Raw genomic sequence first — 17425 nt, 5'->3', positions numbered from 1 at the left:
TTTAAGTAATACAATATACAATGTCGTTATATATTTGAAATAAGTTAAATACACTAAATAAAACTTTTTATATTAATGAAAAATTACACGAAATGTTTTATTATTTCCCTACGCATTATAATCTAATATTAATACAAACTATATGATGTACAGCTGTCAATACAAATACAGATAAACAATTTCAAATATGTTTGTGAAAAATATCCATACATGATTTTATTTTATAAGTATTCAACTTTTAAATTGTGTGAAATATAGAAAATAAATACATAATGTACATATATTTAATTTTCTTAATGAAAACTTGTAAAAAGTGGAGGTGACCCTTTATGTAATAATGTAATCACAAAAAACATGAGATGATATAAGTTATTATTCATTTTTTGTATTTAAAATATAAAAAGGTATAAAGACTAGAGTGATGTGCTAAAAAATTGTGTTATTGATATAATAGTACGAACAACAAATGTCTTATTCATAAACATAAATAGTAATAAAAATCTATAAAATACAACGTCGAACAATGCATAGACGGAACAAGCATTAATTATCTGTCATTTAAGAATTATAAATAAAATCTTAAAAGATACAACAAAACTTTGGCTGTGTAAATGCTGCTAACATAATCTTAGTCACTTATTATAATAAGCAATAATCAAGTAAAAAATTATTCATAATAATTCTTACTATTTATAATAAATCGTACATATACGGAACTTTGCTTTCATTTTAAGTTTCACTTGACTTTTAAAGCAGCAAACATTTTTGTGTATACTGCGGATTTGGAAAAATCTTGGACGATGTTAGGCTTACATTTTTTAGTAGAAATCTTATATTTGTAATGACTTCATATTCAGTCACCAAATATGAAATACTTATTTGTACTTTCTGACATAATAAGAATATTATAAAACATATAATAAACTTCCATTTATGGGCACAACATTAAATGTCAAAAAACAGGCGTCCAACTTATTTATTATTCAAATAATGCAATCATAAAATTATAACAAAAAGACTTTAGTTAATATCTATAAGAACACATATGAGAACAAATATTTGTCAACATACTTAAACTTCATTTTAATCTTAAATATTATATATTTTTTGCAACAAAATTGTCAATATAATCTGCATGATATAACACTAGATGCTAACATATAATATCAAAGATGTTCTAATATTAGAATTCTTTTTATTTAGTGGCAGAAGATTGACTAATATTGCATTCAATTCCTGTACTCTATAAAAATTATATGATAGTGTTCTACGTACATATTTAGCAACTGAAATTATGCATTTTCTGAATGACTTAATAATAGATATAAAAGCTAGTTAAGAAAGTCGACTACAACCACAGTTACTTGTATCACCAATTGATGTTGTTTTTCCATTTATAGAAGTTGCATTTGTTTCATATCTAGGTAGTTCTTTACTGCGTGCTTGCTACAATGATATATCAATTTGATTACAGTTAATCTTCACATAAAAATTATTTATGAAAGGGTTTTGTCATCTTATTACCTCCATAAGTTCAGCTGCTATTTCCATGAATAGTCGTTCTACATTCTCTGCTTCCTTAGCAGAAGTTTCTAAAAAGTACATTCCATGTCTTTGTGCAAAATCTTCTCCTACATGTGTTGGTATTTCTCTGTCTTCTCGATCAATTTTATTACCTAAAGAAATAATTAAATATATTTAATATATAGAGTCTGGCTGAATAATATGTAAAAATAGACACAATATGATTCCTTATGGATAAAAATATAGAATAAAGCTTTCTGATTTTCTATTTAGATTATGAGAAAGTCGAGATTGGAAATTTGTCAATATGTTATACTTATTATGATTACTTAAACATGGGTAATTCTGGACTAGACAAGACTAAATAATTGACAAGAAGTTATTCTATATGTGAAAATAAGTCAGAAATGTAGAACAAAACTTTTTTAAAGATGCTTTGTTTCAGAGAAAAATAAGTTTGAAAATTTATAATATATGTGTACTAGACCTAAACGTGTACTAAATGTGTACTATAACTAAATATGTTCAAACTCCATTTTCTTCAGAATAAAGCTTTAAACGGAGAAATTTTATGAAAAATAACATATATTACTTACCTACTAATATCCTAAGAACTTTATTACTTGCATATTCTTCAATTTCTCTTAACCAATCTGGTAAACAATCAAATGTAGGTTGACAGGAAATATCATAAACCAAAATCAAAGCATGAGCTGACCTATAATAACTTTGTGTTATTGAACGAAACCTTTCTTGACCGGCAGTATCCCAGATTTGAAGCTAAAAGAAGAACAATATTAAGTATGCACATCACAAAATTATTCTGAAAAAGTATATCTGTATATATTGGATGAATCATAATGCATTACATCACATGCATACCTTAACTTTCTCATTTTCTACTTCTACAGTCTTAATCATAAAATCAACACCTATTGTTGCACCCTGACCTGGGGGAAATAATCCCTATAAGACAAATGTATATATTAATTAATAAGAATGCATATTTAGTGTATTATTTTCTAACTGGACAATCCATATAAGGCATCATCATATCACAAAAACAGATGGAACAACTTACATAGAAAGTATGTAAGTTAATCAAATTCATTTATTATAACAAATTATTTTATGCTTTTGTTAATAACTAACATGATTTAATTAATTATATAAATGTGTATACATATATACCTGGGTAAATCTGCGCACGAGGCAAGTCTTGCCGACACCCGCATTTCCTACGAGCACAACTTTAAAGAGAAATTTGTAATCCTCCATCACATTCGCACCGTATTACGGTCAGGAACCTTATGCAAAACTAACGAAGCATCTGCAAGCACGACACGTACAATTTCCGCAAGCGTTCACTGTAACGATGGACCGAAATTTTATAATGTACTTCTTTTTAATGAAATTCACTTTTTTCCATTAATTTTAATAAAAATTGTTCGTGACACTATTCGGTATTCTCTATTTTTACGATTTACCGAATACACGATGTTCCATTTTTATAAAATAAACATAGAAACAAGTACTTAACAGAAATCGTGACTAACTTTCCAGACTTTCTGCCATTCTGTCAAAATGACGTTTTCTCTCGTCCCCGCCATTCAATTATGACGTTATCATGATTTAGAAATAATACAATTTCGAAGTTGCCTATTGTACATACATATATGTATAAACTTCAAAATTCCCTATCGTTTTTTATTTTATTCTTAAATAATTTCACTCCATTTCGTTTTCTGTATGTTACAATTGTATAGATAATATATAAATAACTGTAAAATTAAAAATAATAATTAATAATAGCTATTTGCAATATCATAGGTAATAATTTTATAGATAATATATATACGAACTAAAAAAAATTATTTTACTTATTTATTGCAATTAAATAATTAACAGTTAAATTCTAGAAAACATTTAAGATATTTCTAATAATTTATTAAATAAATTTCAATAGACTTCGTAATTTCATTTTGTCGTTTTGTCTCAATATAAATTACTCATAAGAATCGTCCAATGAAAATACATCTATATGCTTCCATTTTGCACACTAGCGACACGTGCGGAAAATTGTGAACTTCTAGTATACTAAGCAAACTGGTTGTATTTTGCAACGGAATATGTGATTGGTTCTTTACAGAAATTCAACCGACAGAGTAAGAAATTTATCCAATCACGATGAGCGTTATACATTTGTAATCCCGTTAGAAGGTACAAAGGAATGGTAGCCATTATACGTGGATATCCCGTTTGGCGTAGCAGTAGTGTCCGCGTGATTATCGCGAAAAGTCAAAATAATCGTGCTTCGGGATATTTCTGTTTTTTCGAAATGCATTAAAAAGGTAAATGTTAACCAGTGTCGCTTATAGTGTTCTCGGTAAAACTCATTATAGAACGTGAAGTTATAATATCAATGTCGTTCAAGCTTGCTCGAGTTAGGCGTTAAAGAAATCCAGATGCGTGTTAGTTATTCGTGTACACTTAGATATTTGTGCTGATGTTTTAGAACATGTATGGATATTGCAGTAGTAGTGTTAAAAAAAATTTTTGGAAAGTGCATAATTGTTAAAACATTGAAAAAATCGATATGTGTGTATGACGTCTACCAATCTTTTGTAAAAAGATTTCAGATAATATTACATAAATAGAGATTATAACGTATTAATTCTTGTTCAGGTTAATACTTTAAGATTGATTACATTAATTTGTTCAGTACAAGCTAAATTTTAAGACATTGTATACGTGTCCAATTTTTCTGTTTTATATATATATCGCAATTCAGTAAAAGTGGAGTGGTCTAACCATAAAAAGTCAAGAACTAATAGCAAACAAAGATTTTGTTGTGCACTATATTTTTATTTATACAACAAATAATTTTGATTAGAATATTCCATATTTTCATATATTAAAATTTTCCAATTTTATTGTAATCTCACAAATATGTAACAAACAATAATTATTTAACTGTCCATTGAATTATAATGTTAACAATTTGTTGTTACTTTCTAAAGTTGTAGAATGCGCACGTGTGAAATTGTAACTATTCAATATATGGATATATTAATGTTTCTATAATTTTGTAGTTTTTATATTTAATTCTTTTTATAAAATATTTTTTGAAGTTAAGAGACTTTTATATGACATTGCACATTAAGAATATTTTAAAACAATTATTAAAGTTGTGTAATAAAGAATGAATAAATTCTTGTCACTAAATATATTATTTTAATAAAAGATCAATAAGAGTTATGTGTTTATGTCATTGCCTTCATATATTAAAAAATATGTTATTGTTCCTAATACCTGTTTCTTTGTGTGTTACAGTATAATTATCACTGTCAATTTGACGAAGATTTGTTGCATTTATCCATTGGTAAAGCAACATCATGACATCAACAAAGTCTAAGGAAATAGCGGATGAGTATATCTCATCGTTGTCTGATTTGACGATTAACAGTAAACCATTAATTAATATGCTTACTATGTTGGCTGAAGATAACATAGAACATGCACCAGCAATTGTACAAGCTGTTGAGGATCATCTACAAAAGGTTATTTATCTATTGTAATATTTTAGTTCAAATAGTATATAAGTTGTTTTGTATATTATAAAATATATTATTTTTACGTTGTTACATGCTTATTTAATATTATTCTTTTAATGTCTATAAGAGATTGGAGTTTTGGAAATTTACATGTCCTATTTTTTTTAATATTTATGAATTATACATTGTAAGTGCTAAAACTAGCAAAGCTGTATTTCATACCTTTGCTTATTTAAAATATAGCAAAAGTAAATAAGACAAATAAAGATAAATGAACTATAATAAGTTGTACAATACAATGTAATTATTTGTATAATCACCTTTTTTTCTTTGTTTTTCAATTGTATTTATGTCACCTTTGTGTATACATTATGGTATGAAATAATAGCTTAAATTTATTGATATAATTTTAAATATATATACATTATATTATGTCGTAATAGGTGAGAAGTGATATCAAGTTACCTGTCCTTTACTTGATTGATTCGATTGTGAAGAATGTTAATGGAGCATATTTAAATCTCTTCACTCAAAATATTGTAAATACTTTTTGTGGAGTGTTTGAAAAGGTATGTTTACTAACTACTATTTGAAAAATGCATATTATTTAAAAATATATATTAATTATTCCTATTTTTCTTTCTTTTTTTTTTCTTCTTGTTCAAAATATGTATAATCTTGTTTTATTTTAAATTAATTTGCTTGATCTTATACTATATTTATATCTGAAAAAAAAAAAGAAAAAAAAAACAAATGTATTGCAATTGTAAGACTTACAGTCCATAGAGATATAAGATAATTATTTAGTCAATACCAGGTCATTGTACTTTGTGTATCTACACTATCTCTATATACTATAAAGTATAAAGTTTAAAATTTTCTAAAGACAGAAGGAACATAAAACTAATTATTATTTGTATAAATAATTAGGTGGATGAGAATACAAGAGCCAGCATGTGGAAATTGAGGCAAACATGGAATGATGTATTTCCAGCAAAGAAATTATTTTCTTTGGATGTACGAGTGCAAAGTATTGATCCTGCCTGGCCAATCACTGCCTCTCCTACTAGTGTTTCTTCTGGATCTATCCATGTTAATCCTCGTTTTTTTTCAATGGTTAGTTTAATAATCTTATTTGCTTGAAATATATGTATATATAACGAATATGTGATTAGATAATATATTTTCATACTTGAAATGTAATTCATACAATTTTATTTCTAGCCCCAACAATCAGCAACATCTATTGTCTCACAACCAATCGTAGCACCTGTTAAGCTTCCACCAGGTGATCCTGTGACACCAACGGAAGCAGCAATGCGAGAGCAATTATTAAAGAAACAGCGAGAACTGATAGAACTACAGAAAAAAAAGATTGAATTAGAATTACTTCAAGCTAAAGCTAATTTAGAACAACAACAGCGGCAACTCGATAAGCAAGCTGGAAATTTAAAAGCTGAACTGGTGAGTTGCAAAATAATCTTTTTTTTAACTGCATTTTTAATTTTAACCAAACTTTATTATTTTTCTTTGAATAGGTTGCAGTTACAACACATATTACGCCAAGCACAGAAACTGTCACGCAAGGGAAACCTGTTGCAACCACTGTGCCAAGTCAAGTATCAAAGCAAGTAGCAAAACAGGTAGTTATTTAAATTATACATTTTCATCATTGTGCCACAAAATGCTATGAAGCAAAATTATTGCTTATTATGTATGTTATGTATTATTTTTTAATAGTACTTTTCCTCTTTGAAGTTTCCAGCAGCAGTCGCTTCACTTCTGAAAAATGCAGGAATGAACAATGGCCCACGAATTGCACCAGCTAGTAGTATAGCAGTAGCATCAGCTAAACCGGTATCTCGTGATCCAAGACTAAAAACTACCTCGGCTCAAGATGTACCAGTTTCAAGCGTGGATCCTCGTCAGCGAATAAGTACACCAACTCAGAAGGATTCGCGGGGTGAAGGCCAAGCGCAGTTAGCGGCACATACAAACACTGTACTTTCAGATCAATTAAAACAGCAGTTACTTTCGAAACAGGCTGTGACTAGCACTATCAACAAGTCTCCGACAAATCTTGCCGGCTCCGATACTGCGACATTAAACGCTAGTAATAACAATAATGCTAATACGAACCTCAACAATAATAATAACAATAAAAATTTCAGTGGTAACGCAAATAAAGATGCTGTGTCGCATCGAACAAGTCAAAAGAAAGACCCTCGATTGTCTAGTAATAGTAGTGGTAACCTAAACAGTAATAATTCCAAAGGTTCTCAAAGTCTATCTATCGGTAGCAATAGTTCTTTATCTGCGAGTAATAGAGGAGGTGGAAATAACGATTCCAAGTCGAAAGATTCGAAGAGTTCGAATTCTCGAACTTCTTCATCTTCGGTAATCGACAAATCTGCTTCCTCAAAATCCTCGCATAGAAAACTAGGTAACAAATCGCGATCTAAACAACCTCAAACATCTCCGTGTAAAATACCGAAAATCGACAGAGATGCCAGTCCTGTTAGGTCCAAATCTCGTGAAAAAGATAGTGGAGACAGTTCACCATCCTCGCGTACCTCTCCCCAATCCTTCCAAAACTCTAAAAATCGGAAAAAGAACACAAAATCGAGAAAACGCAGTCCAAGTCCTCCATATAGAATTCCTAGGCGCAATGATGCAAAATCCAATTTAAGTCTAAGCAATTCTAGTGGTGTTACTGAGGAGGAGCAATCTGGTTCATTGATAGTCTCTCCTCCTCACCCACCTACATTTAAAGAAATCAGACCGAATGCTAGACAAAGAAATTACGTAAGACGTAATAAGGATGGCAGTCTTAGTCCCGAGCGCTCTCCAGCAAATGCTGGAAACGTTCAAACTGCTGCGGAACCAACTTTGGAATCATCCAGCAAAGATGAAGACTTGAGAGCAACACTACCTCTTCCAGGTGCAGCCGCTTCTGTATTAGAAAAGAGTAAGTTAATATTTTACGTTTTTCAACATAAATATAAATTATTTATAGACACACATGTGCATCATATACTTTGCATTATTTAATGGTGAGTTAATTTTTCATGATAAGTGGTTACAACGATGTCCCTAGCTCTAAAGATTTGCGTCAGAACAATTTCAGCTGTAATATTACTTTAAATCTTCAAAGGCGAAACATTAAAATATATTTTATTCATGAATAATATATTCTTTATTTCTCTGTTTCGAACAAACATTTTTTGTTTCTCAAGATATAAAACTAGCATGCAAAAGAGGATGCAATGTTCCTATATGTTGGTAAAATTAAATACGCATATAATTCTTGTATAATATATGAGTTATTTCACTTTGCTTCGAAATCTTTTTCAGAAGAGGACTTAGATTTGCGTGTACTACCACCAGCAGTTAATACTAACAAAAGACAAACTGCAGAACACATGGAATCTACATTAGTAAAGAAAACAAAAGCTGAAAAGTTTGATGCGTATGTATTTTTATTTCCTTTTTTCTTTGCTATACAAGATATATAGCGCACAGTTAACGTAATTCTTCTAATTTTATAGATTATTTGGAAATGAAGACGTTGATCTGCGAACATTAACTCATCCTAAAGCTGGACGACCACCGACACCGCCTCCACCCGTAATATCTGGTGAAGATGGCAAAGATGGGTGGGCAAAACTAAAGACACCATCAAAGAATGACAGAGAAAAGCAAGCTAATAATACTGATGATAAGCGTGATGCTAGAGATCGTAACAGAGATAGATTGGGTAGACTGAGGCTTTACAACAAACTTCCGGATGATCCTAAAGAAAGAAGAAGAACATTATCGAACGAAGATCAAGATAACAGATCAGGTCGAAGAGGTCGAGAAAATGATAAACCTGAAAAGAATGAAGATAGAAATATAGAAATTATAATGAAACAAGCTGCCGAACAATTGAATCAAGGATCCATTACTAAAACTCAATACAATACTCTCATTCAAGAAGTTTTACATATGAGTGAAGATCGGAAATTAAGAGCTGCACAACGAAAGGAAAAAGAAGTAGGTTCTATAGTATGGGAAAAGGGTGTAAACTTGGATATGGCGGGTCCTGGTGAGCGTACGACTACATTTAGTCCTTCTGGTGATAAGGAAATGATGAGAAACAAAGATCATCCTATTGCAAGAAATCCAAATGGCCCTAGATGGCAGAATCAACCATGGCAACAACCAGGACCATGGGCTCATCCACCGGGACCTCCTTATGGTGGACCGCAAGGACATTTTAATTCAGATTTTAGGCCAGTTGGTCCATGGCAAAATCCAAGACACTTCGGACCAATGCGACCCGACTATCAATATCACGGTGGCTTCAATCACTCTATTGGTCCAAACCCACGATTAGGACCTGGAATGATGGGACCTATGGGACCTAATGGTCCGCTCATGTCAAATTTATTACCTAATGGTCCAATTGGACCAATGGGCATGCCGAATCCGCCTATATCATTACCGGGAATGAACGGACCTGGAATGATGATAAATAATGGACCAATGACAAGTCTTATATCAAATACAAATATGTCATCATTGAATGCTTCAAGAAACGTATCGCCAAGTTCGTCTTCGAAGTATGATATCGAAGATGGTGATCAAAATTATACTACTACGATGATAAAGAATCCAAATCCTCATAGTCGTGAATTACCGCCACCAGATTCAAAATTATTAGATGAAATTGCAAGAGATACTATGAAATCTATAGATATAGACATACAGCATATACCACGTGAAATCAGGTACTATGGTCAAACTGGAGTAGTTTTTATGAATTGGGATGATCCAAGAGAAATCGGATTTCAAGATGGTATACGGCGGATTTTAATTGATGATAAGATCACTATAACCTGTGCATTTAATGATAATTACAAAGAATTTATTTATGAAGGTGAAGTTCATAGGTATGTATCGTAATGTCGTGCATTCGACTAACAGATTTATATATAATGTAAGATATTATTGACCTGTTTATATTTTCAGGATTAAATTAGGTGCACCAACGAGAGAGTTATATATTGATGATAGGTGGTATGAGTGTTATTTCGGTGGTATGCCAATAACAGTAGATCTTGGTGGTAAAAAGGTTAACGTGAAATTGGAAGGACCTCCACCCCTTGTTAAGATTGGTACTGTAAAGAGAACAGACTTAGTAGTTGCCAAAATTAATCTTATTATTAATGCCCGAAATATGGTTCCTGTATTTTTAGATGCAAAACCTCAAATGTAAGTTGTGTTCGTATTATTACAAACTTTAGACTAAACATGTATAAAACAATACTTATAAATTTAATTATTTACAGATTTGAAATTGAAGGGAAACCTCATACGCTTGAATTTATAGACTCGTTACAAACAGTTCTTTTAAATGGACGGCCATTTAAAGTGGAATTCGGTGGACTACCTAAACCAATTATTGTTAGGGATAAAAAGCATTTTATAAGATTTTCGGTACTGCCTAGAGGTGTCCGACCAGGATATGTTAAGATAGCAGGTATGAAAGGTGAAGAACCTATCGAAGCACCACCTACCCCGCCTCTATTGACACAAAAGCCGAAAGTGGATGCAGCTTCTACACCAACGCAGTTTTCTGCTGTTGAACATGAATCAACGTCACAAGATGGTTCGGATCTTAGATCTACTCCTAAACCGGGTAAATATTATATTTGTAATAACACATCATGTAATATGTAAAATAGTATGTGGACTAAAATATAGTATATTCTTCTGTGTAATATTACATTAAACTTGTAGCGAAAATTTGTTTTGTTTCAGATTTGCAATTAGATGTGTTATCTTCAGCTTTACCATCTGCAATGGCACCATCGTCTGGATTATCTTATCAAGCTGAACCAGCTGAAAATCCACCTACAACTGCTCCACCATTATCATTACCACTGAATATGAATGAACTGTTTCAGAGATTAGTAGAGACTGGTATTGTATCAAATCTTTCTGAACAAAAGAAACAAGAAGAGGAAGAAAAGAAGGAACCAGAAATTATTCCGGTTTCATTTGATAAACCAGAAACACTTAAGGTGTAAGTATAATTGTAATAAAACACTATTTTAAATTAATTATTGTATTTTGCATTAATGTATTTTGAATTGGAAATATTCTTTATTTTAGTAAGCAACCGGCTATTGCGGCAGCATTGTACAGTGGCATGCAGTGTAGTTCTTGTGGTGCCAGATTTGCACCAGAATTAGCAACTCGGTATAGTCATCATTTAGATTGGCACTTTAGGCAAAACAGACGAGAAAGAGATTCTGCAAGAAAGGCTCATTCACGACCTTGGTATTATGATGTTAGTGATTGGATACAGTTTGAAGAAATTGAAGATTTAGAAGATAGAGGTAAAAATTTTTTATTTTTATTATTTGTAATCTATTTTGTAATGGAAGACCTAATATCTTATTTATATTGTTTAGTACAAAGTTGGTTTGAAACGGAAAAACAGACGGCTGATACGGAAGGTATCACGGCCGAGGATTCTCCTCAAGAAGCCTCACAGCCTAGTGTTCCCACTGGAACTGACGAGGATTCTAGATGTCAAGTATGTCATGATGCATTTGAACAATTTTATAATGAAGAAAAGGAGGAGTGGCATCTAAGACCAGCAATTAACTTTGAAGGAAAGAATTATCATCCATTGTGTCTTGATGATTACAAGGTTGGTTTTATCTTTTTATATCTTCCTATATTTTTTGTTAACATTTTATCATATTTCCGATCAATTAATCGGAATATAATATCGATATAAATTTATTAATGAATTCTTCATTTGTTGCATTCTTACAAAAAATAGGAAAAGAGTCTCGTGGTATGTGCTTCTTAATAATCCATATTTTCATATTGCACTTGCAGAAAGTTTCCGCACTTATAGATATAGTGGAAGTAATTAGGCAATGAAAGATGTAATGTAAATTCTGCGATATATATTTTATTTTATTTAACTTTTTAATTTTATAGATTAACTTTTTAATTTTATAGAAATGTATATAACATATAATTTCTTTTTGTCATGAATTGATTTTTAACATTTTGTACATAAATAGGAATGAAAGTCATGATTACATTTATTATTTAGTAAGATTCAAATTTTATTGAATACATACATTATCTTATGACATAAATAATTTGGATGATTAATTTAAAATAGTTTCTAATTCACATATGTATGTTAGAAAGTAAGGCAATAAGAAATGTTCATTTATATAAAATTTTGTTGCACGTTTATACTTCTTACCATTGTATATTTGTATCATTATATATTTTATTGTATTGCATATATTGTATATTAATTTATTAATATATTGCTTTCTTTACGCCATTAGAGAGCTTTGGAAAAATCTGCGCTTGAAGAAACAATAGAGGAAATGGAGGATGAAAAAAAGGAGAGCTCAGATGAAACGTTCGCAGAAGAAAATAAGACTGATGAATTAAGTATGGAAGCATTAAATACTGAATTCGAAACAGTAGAACCGTCGGGTGAAATAATAGAAGATAAGGTACCGGAAGAATCTACTGAAATGGAGATTAAAGAGGAGGAAACTACAATTGAAGATAATGCAGATATTGAACAAAATGTAAAAATGGAAGAACAAGAATTAGAATATAGTAATAAGGAGGATGTTGATATGGAAAGTATAGAAAAAGAAGATACAGTCGAAACAGAAATACCAGAAACAGAAAATGTGGATAAATCTTTTGAAAATATTAAAATTAAAGAAGAACCAATTGACGAACCCGAGGAACAATTAGACGAACATTTCGATTTTACTAACATAGAGATTAAAGAAGAACCTATTGAACAGGAACTAGGTACGTATTGTATGCTTTATATATAATATCATGTTTTAATATTATGACTTTTTAACATCGATTCAAGCAAATTGATATATATATATATTTTTTTTAATATAATAAATTTTTTAAAAATTTGTGAAACAATTTTACATATAGATCCTGAAGAAAGTATAATAACTGAACCTGCAACGGTTGATACGACATACGCAGCTGTGAAGAGTTCTATAGACGGGAATGTAGAATTGGATTCTACGCCTGCGGCGATGCCAGCGGCTCCTTCTCGGATTAAGATTAATATTACGAAACCATTGTGTATCAATAAAGAACCAGAGGATTCAAAGGAAAAAGAAAAACCTATAGTTGAAACACCTACTGAAGAAATAACAGAACCTTTGGTGCCTGCTTCTATCAAACCTGCTTTGCAAGGTAGAAAACTTTCAAATTTACCTCCCGTGGAAAGAGGGCAAGAGTTATCGGGACTCTGCTCAATTATGTAAATAGTACATGTATGTATTTGAAATATGTATGTGTGGGAGTGTGAGAATGAATTCATGTTTAACACTACTTAAAATTAAGTATTGTTGCATTGTATATCATATTTGTGCAGCTTGTACGATGTGATGTAGTGCGATTACAGAATTTTTTGCTTTCTTTTTTTATTGTATTATTCATTTTTCTGTATTTTACTTTCCTATTTTTTGCATTTCACATGCACAATTTTTATCTGAATATTTCTTTGAACTGCTAATGTAGTAAAAGGAATTAATCACATCTATTTTCAAATATCACGTCGTATAAGCTAAAAGTACGTGTTACAATGTGTGATTGTATAAGTGTATGCGTGTATTTAGTTTTTAAATTTTAATTAAGGCGAAAAGAGAACAAAAACTGTACATATTTAATGTAATCGAAACAGTCTAACTAGAAGCGAGATATGATATAGTAGCATTCCCAATAATATCGAGTGCAATCGTGTTTCGTGACAGAGAAGTGTCAGGAATGTAATACTGATATGCACAAGACTAACTGAGAATTTCATACCGTTTGTACTTTGTAAAAACATTTGAATGGTATTCGATACATTGTTTTCTAGAAGCATCATCCCCAATTTGATTTTACAAAGCACGAAAACGAGGTCCCGTAGAAATGATGGAAGATTACCCAATTTAGTTAGGTGTACAAATTGTGTGATATAAAATTGTTGATTATAATGTACATAATACCAACATAAAATTAATCCCGACGATATTGGGTAAAGAAGAACAGTTACTACTAGAGAAGAATTATTTTGTTGTATAAAGAAAAATCTTGTTAATCATTCGGGGTTTAACGTCCTTTGGTTGCTTATTTATGATCCTACTAAATTTACCTGTCTAAAATATCCCTTATGATAATCGCTATTGCTGAAGAACTTTAGAAATTTAAATTTTTAACTATAAAAATATTTGAAGAAATAAACAAGTATTAATAAAAAGTTACTCTTTAGTTCAGATCTGTTTCGGTATTCAATAAATCTTATTTTTAGAAAAAAAAAAAAAAAAAAAATGATTTGATGTTACTATTTTCTCCTTATACTTAATCTAATAATTTTGTAATATTTGACGTTGAGAGCATAATAAAAAATAATTTCTAAAATAGTTTTGTGTACTAATTATTCCATATAAATGTTTGTGTACGTTTCCCTAAAAGACAATTTATTTTTAAATACTTTAATTGCATATAAAATTATATGTATATATATACATACATATATATACATATATATATATTTTGTTATGGGATAACCATGTAGATAATAGATCTTGCGATTTCTATTTATAAGCTACAATTATGGGGCCACCTTGGGAAAGGGATTGTATCCTTAATATTTGGTATATTAAAAATAAATTGTAAAAATCTTTCAAACCCCATTCCAAAACCTCCAGTTGGAACATTACCATATTTTCGAAGTTCTAAGTACCAAGAAAGATTAGATTTTAAGGGTAACTTTGACTTTAACTTTTCATAATCATCTTCACGTATACTGCCTCCTACTAACTCCCCTACAGTAGGTACTAAAAGATCTATTGCAGCAACCTTAAAAAGAAAGGATCATATATACCTTTACAATGATTATTATTTGTAAAGATATTTATCAAATTCAAAATTTATTAAATTCACTATACTCACCTTTGAAGTATCATCTTTACATTCTTTCATATAAAAAGGTTTTGTTTCTTTTGGCCAATTTGTAATAAATATGGGAATATTATCGTTATGTTTCACTAGAAACAATTCATGTTCTTTAGATAGGTTTGCTCCATATTTAATAGGAATCCCTAAGTAACTTGTATTATTTTGTAAAATATTAACTGCTTCATCATACGTTATACATGCAAATTTTTTATCCAACCACTGTACCTCACAACCACCTATTGCATGTATATCTGAAGCACATTTTACGAGTATATCTTTAACCACATATTTTATTAATGATTCAACTGCAATCATTATATTATCAATACTATTAATAAATGCTAATTCAGTTTCTAACATATAAAATTCAGCTAAATGTAATCTTCCTTTACAATTTTCAGCTCTGAATATTGGTCCAAAGCTATACACTTTTGTAAATGCTCTAAAATGTTTTATGCATACTTTAGGTATATAATTTTTCTTTGCTTAAATATTATTCATAAAATCCTATAATCTATTCACCTGGCAGCAGCTTCTAAATGTAATTGTCCTGATACTGTTAAAAAAGTTTTAGTACTAAAAAATGATGCTTCTTCCTCTAAACCTTTCCTTTCCATTGATTTTAATAGATCTTTAGAATTTGGCTTAACTAAAAATAATTCACCAGCTCCTTCACAGTCATTTGAAGTTAAAACTGGTGTATGTATATGAACATAACCTTTACTTCTCAAATAATTTTCAATAGTTGCAGATGTCATACCACGTATCCTTAATAAAGATGAAAATATTCTAGTTCTTGGTCTTAAATGAAGAAACTGTCTAATATAATCCATATGATACTGTTTTCTTGGAGCAAAAGGATATCCATCCATAACATCACACATACCAATTACAACAATATTATCTGTACGTAGTTCAACTGTACCACTTGAACTTAAGGCTAATTTTCCTTCTGCCTTAATACTACTTCCAAAACTTAATTTGTCTGGTTTATTTGATTTTGGTATAACAAGTTGGAACATTTTAGGAGTTGACCCATCCATAATATCAATAAAAATGTCATTTTTCATCTTTCTCATTCCATGAACCCAACCCTATCTTTAATAAATTGTTTCAAAGGTTAATATCACAAATAACAAGAGATATTAATAATCAAAACAATATAAAAAAAATATTAAAAAACTATAAGATACAGCTAACCTGTACTTTTATATGTCTTCCAACAATAGTTTCAGAATTATCATTATATATTTGTAACATACTGTGAACATGACGTCTTTGGAGTTTAAGGATAGCAAATAAATTCCTGTTAAACTTAAGAAATGACATTTTTCTTTTGTTTTTGCGGAATTTGTGCAATTAACGATAATAAAATCACGAAGTTATTACCACAGACAAGGCATAAGATAGACCTAACATACAATATAAATTTGTGTTCCGCGATCCGGGGACTACGTAGCCCAGGTTACTACTTTCATGTCAGATACAACATTATCGGTTCAGAATAAAATATGAAATCAACGTTATTGGAATGGTAGGAATGATAGTTAAATCTAGTGACAGTTAATTATTTTCGATATAATTAGTAATCATAATTGATATACGTATTGATTAATTGTAAGAACAGAAATTCTCAGATTCTGAAATATCGATCTGAAAAAAATCAGAATGTTTTTTACGCCCTCTGCGATTTGTTACAACGAAGGTAGAAATTAGATATATTCAACTCAATCATCGAGAGCGATAAAGACAATACATTATAGCAGAATCGTATGCACCGTGTATATACCTATAGAAAGATCTATATTTGTTAAATTCTCGAAAGGAAGTCTGTTACTTCAACTTGGTTTAAGTCGATACGTTCTACCGTTGTTTTATAAAATATTCTTTATTCCTTTCCTAATTTTTAAGTTTTTAATTAAATAGGAAAACTTAATATAATATTTGTATAGTATTTGAATATTTTGAAGAACTGATTTTCTAGAAATTTCAATTGAGAATACGTATTCTTATTATTTTCAATTTATCATTCCAAGATGAGCAAATAAGAGATGGGACATAGTCATTTTCAGTAGCTCCTTACACAAAATTTTTGCTGACGATATGAAAAATGATTTTTATATTGTACTACAATCAATTTTAGATGTTATAAACTAATAATTAAATTATCAATAAGTGCAAGTTTTTACTTTTTTTAGTTAGGCTTTTGCTTTTTTCCGATTTTCACGATACAGGAGTTGAAGCAAAACTGAGCTCGTGCACTTCGCTTTTTTCTTAGTTTTACCCTAGGAGTTTATCTAAGAATTTAGAGTTGTATCTATTAATTCAGGGTC

At 30.2% G+C, this 17425-nt stretch overlaps 3 protein-coding genes across 5 annotated transcripts; 1 reads left to right on the top strand and 2 right to left on the bottom strand.

Moving 5' to 3' along the window:
• Positions 1 to 422: 422 nt before the first annotated feature.
• Positions 423 to 3148, bottom strand: LOC139989534 (ras-related protein Rab-30). The gene is made up of 5 exons (XM_072008010.1): positions 2716 to 3148; positions 2407 to 2490; positions 2121 to 2304; positions 1525 to 1676; positions 423 to 1446 (listed from the first exon to the last, which is right to left on the bottom strand). Exons 1-5 carry the CDS (start codon positions 2800 to 2802, stop codon positions 1336 to 1338), a joined length of 618 nt encoding a protein of 205 aa, XP_071864111.1. The 5' UTR covers positions 2803 to 3148; the 3' UTR covers positions 423 to 1335.
• Positions 3149 to 3748: 600 nt separating this feature from the next.
• On the top strand, positions 3749 to 14186 carry Pcf11 (Pcf11 cleavage and polyadenylation factor subunit). Of its 2 annotated transcripts, XM_072007707.1 has the most exons (17): positions 3749 to 3875; positions 4858 to 5084; positions 5522 to 5647; positions 6009 to 6194; positions 6303 to 6542; positions 6617 to 6721; positions 6837 to 8046; positions 8433 to 8547; positions 8627 to 10012; positions 10092 to 10334; positions 10412 to 10761; positions 10884 to 11148; positions 11238 to 11464; positions 11540 to 11781; positions 11917 to 11931; positions 12446 to 12932; positions 13074 to 14186. In XM_072007707.1, the coding sequence occupies exons 2-17, from the start codon at positions 4920 to 4922 to the stop codon at positions 13412 to 13414; spliced, it is 5703 nt and encodes a 1900-aa protein (XP_071863808.1). In that variant the 5' UTR covers positions 3749 to 3875; positions 4858 to 4919; the 3' UTR covers positions 13415 to 14186. The 2 variants fall into 2 exon arrangements, with proteins under 2 accessions (XP_071863808.1, XP_071863809.1); XM_072007708.1 differs by lacking the exon at positions 11917 to 11931.
• Asnrs-m (asparagine--tRNA ligase, mitochondrial) lies at positions 13791 to 16511 on the bottom strand. Of its 2 annotated transcripts, none has more exons than XM_072007710.1 (4): positions 16293 to 16511; positions 15615 to 16186; positions 15087 to 15534; positions 13791 to 14993 (listed from the first exon to the last, which is right to left on the bottom strand). In XM_072007710.1, the coding sequence occupies exons 1-4, from the start codon at positions 16419 to 16421 to the stop codon at positions 14733 to 14735; spliced, it is 1410 nt and encodes a 469-aa protein (XP_071863811.1). In that variant the 5' UTR covers positions 16422 to 16511; the 3' UTR covers positions 13791 to 14732. The 2 variants fall into 2 exon arrangements, with proteins under 2 accessions (XP_071863811.1, XP_071863812.1); XM_072007711.1 differs by having other exon boundaries at positions 15615 to 16190; positions 16293 to 16383.
• Positions 16512 to 17425: the final 914 nt, after the last annotated feature.

This window comes from Bombus fervidus, chromosome 7, assembly GCF_041682495.2.
Source record: "Bombus fervidus isolate BK054 chromosome 7, iyBomFerv1, whole genome shotgun sequence".
Taxonomy (NCBI): domain Eukaryota; kingdom Metazoa; phylum Arthropoda; class Insecta; order Hymenoptera; family Apidae; genus Bombus; species Bombus fervidus.
The sequence above is the reverse complement of the archived record's forward strand: the minus strand, read 5'-3'. Positions and strand labels throughout refer to the sequence as shown.

Coding starts and splice junctions, on each gene's coding strand:
- LOC139989534 (XM_072008010.1), bottom strand. CDS start 2,802: ATGGAGGATTACAAATTTCTCTTTAAAGTTGTGCTCGTAGGAAATGCG. Junction 2,305..2,406: donor TAGAAAATGAGAAAGTTAAG/GTATGCATGTGA, acceptor TTCTTCTTTTAG/CTTCAAATCTGGGATACTGC. Junction 1,447..1,524: donor TAGCAGCTGAACTTATGGAG/GTAATAAGATGA, acceptor ATATCATTGTAG/CAAGCACGCAGTAAAGAACT.
- Asnrs-m (XM_072007710.1), bottom strand. CDS start 16,421: ATGTCATTTCTTAAGTTTAACAGGAATTTATTTGCTATCCTTAAACTC. Junction 15,535..15,614: donor CATTTAGAAGCTGCTGCCAG/GTGAATAGATTA, acceptor AAAACATTTTAG/AGCATTTACAAAAGTGTATA. Junction 14,994..15,086: donor GTAAAGATGATACTTCAAAG/GTGAGTATAGTG, acceptor TTTCTTTTTAAG/GTTGCTGCAATAGATCTTTT.
- Pcf11 (XM_072007707.1), top strand. CDS start 4,920: ATGACATCAACAAAGTCTAAGGAAATAGCGGATGAGTATATCTCATCG. Junction 8,047..8,432: donor CGCTTCTGTATTAGAAAAGA/GTAAGTTAATAT, acceptor AATCTTTTTCAG/AAGAGGACTTAGATTTGCGT. Junction 11,149..11,237: donor AAACCAGAAACACTTAAGGT/GTAAGTATAATT, acceptor TCTTTATTTTAG/TAAGCAACCGGCTATTGCGG.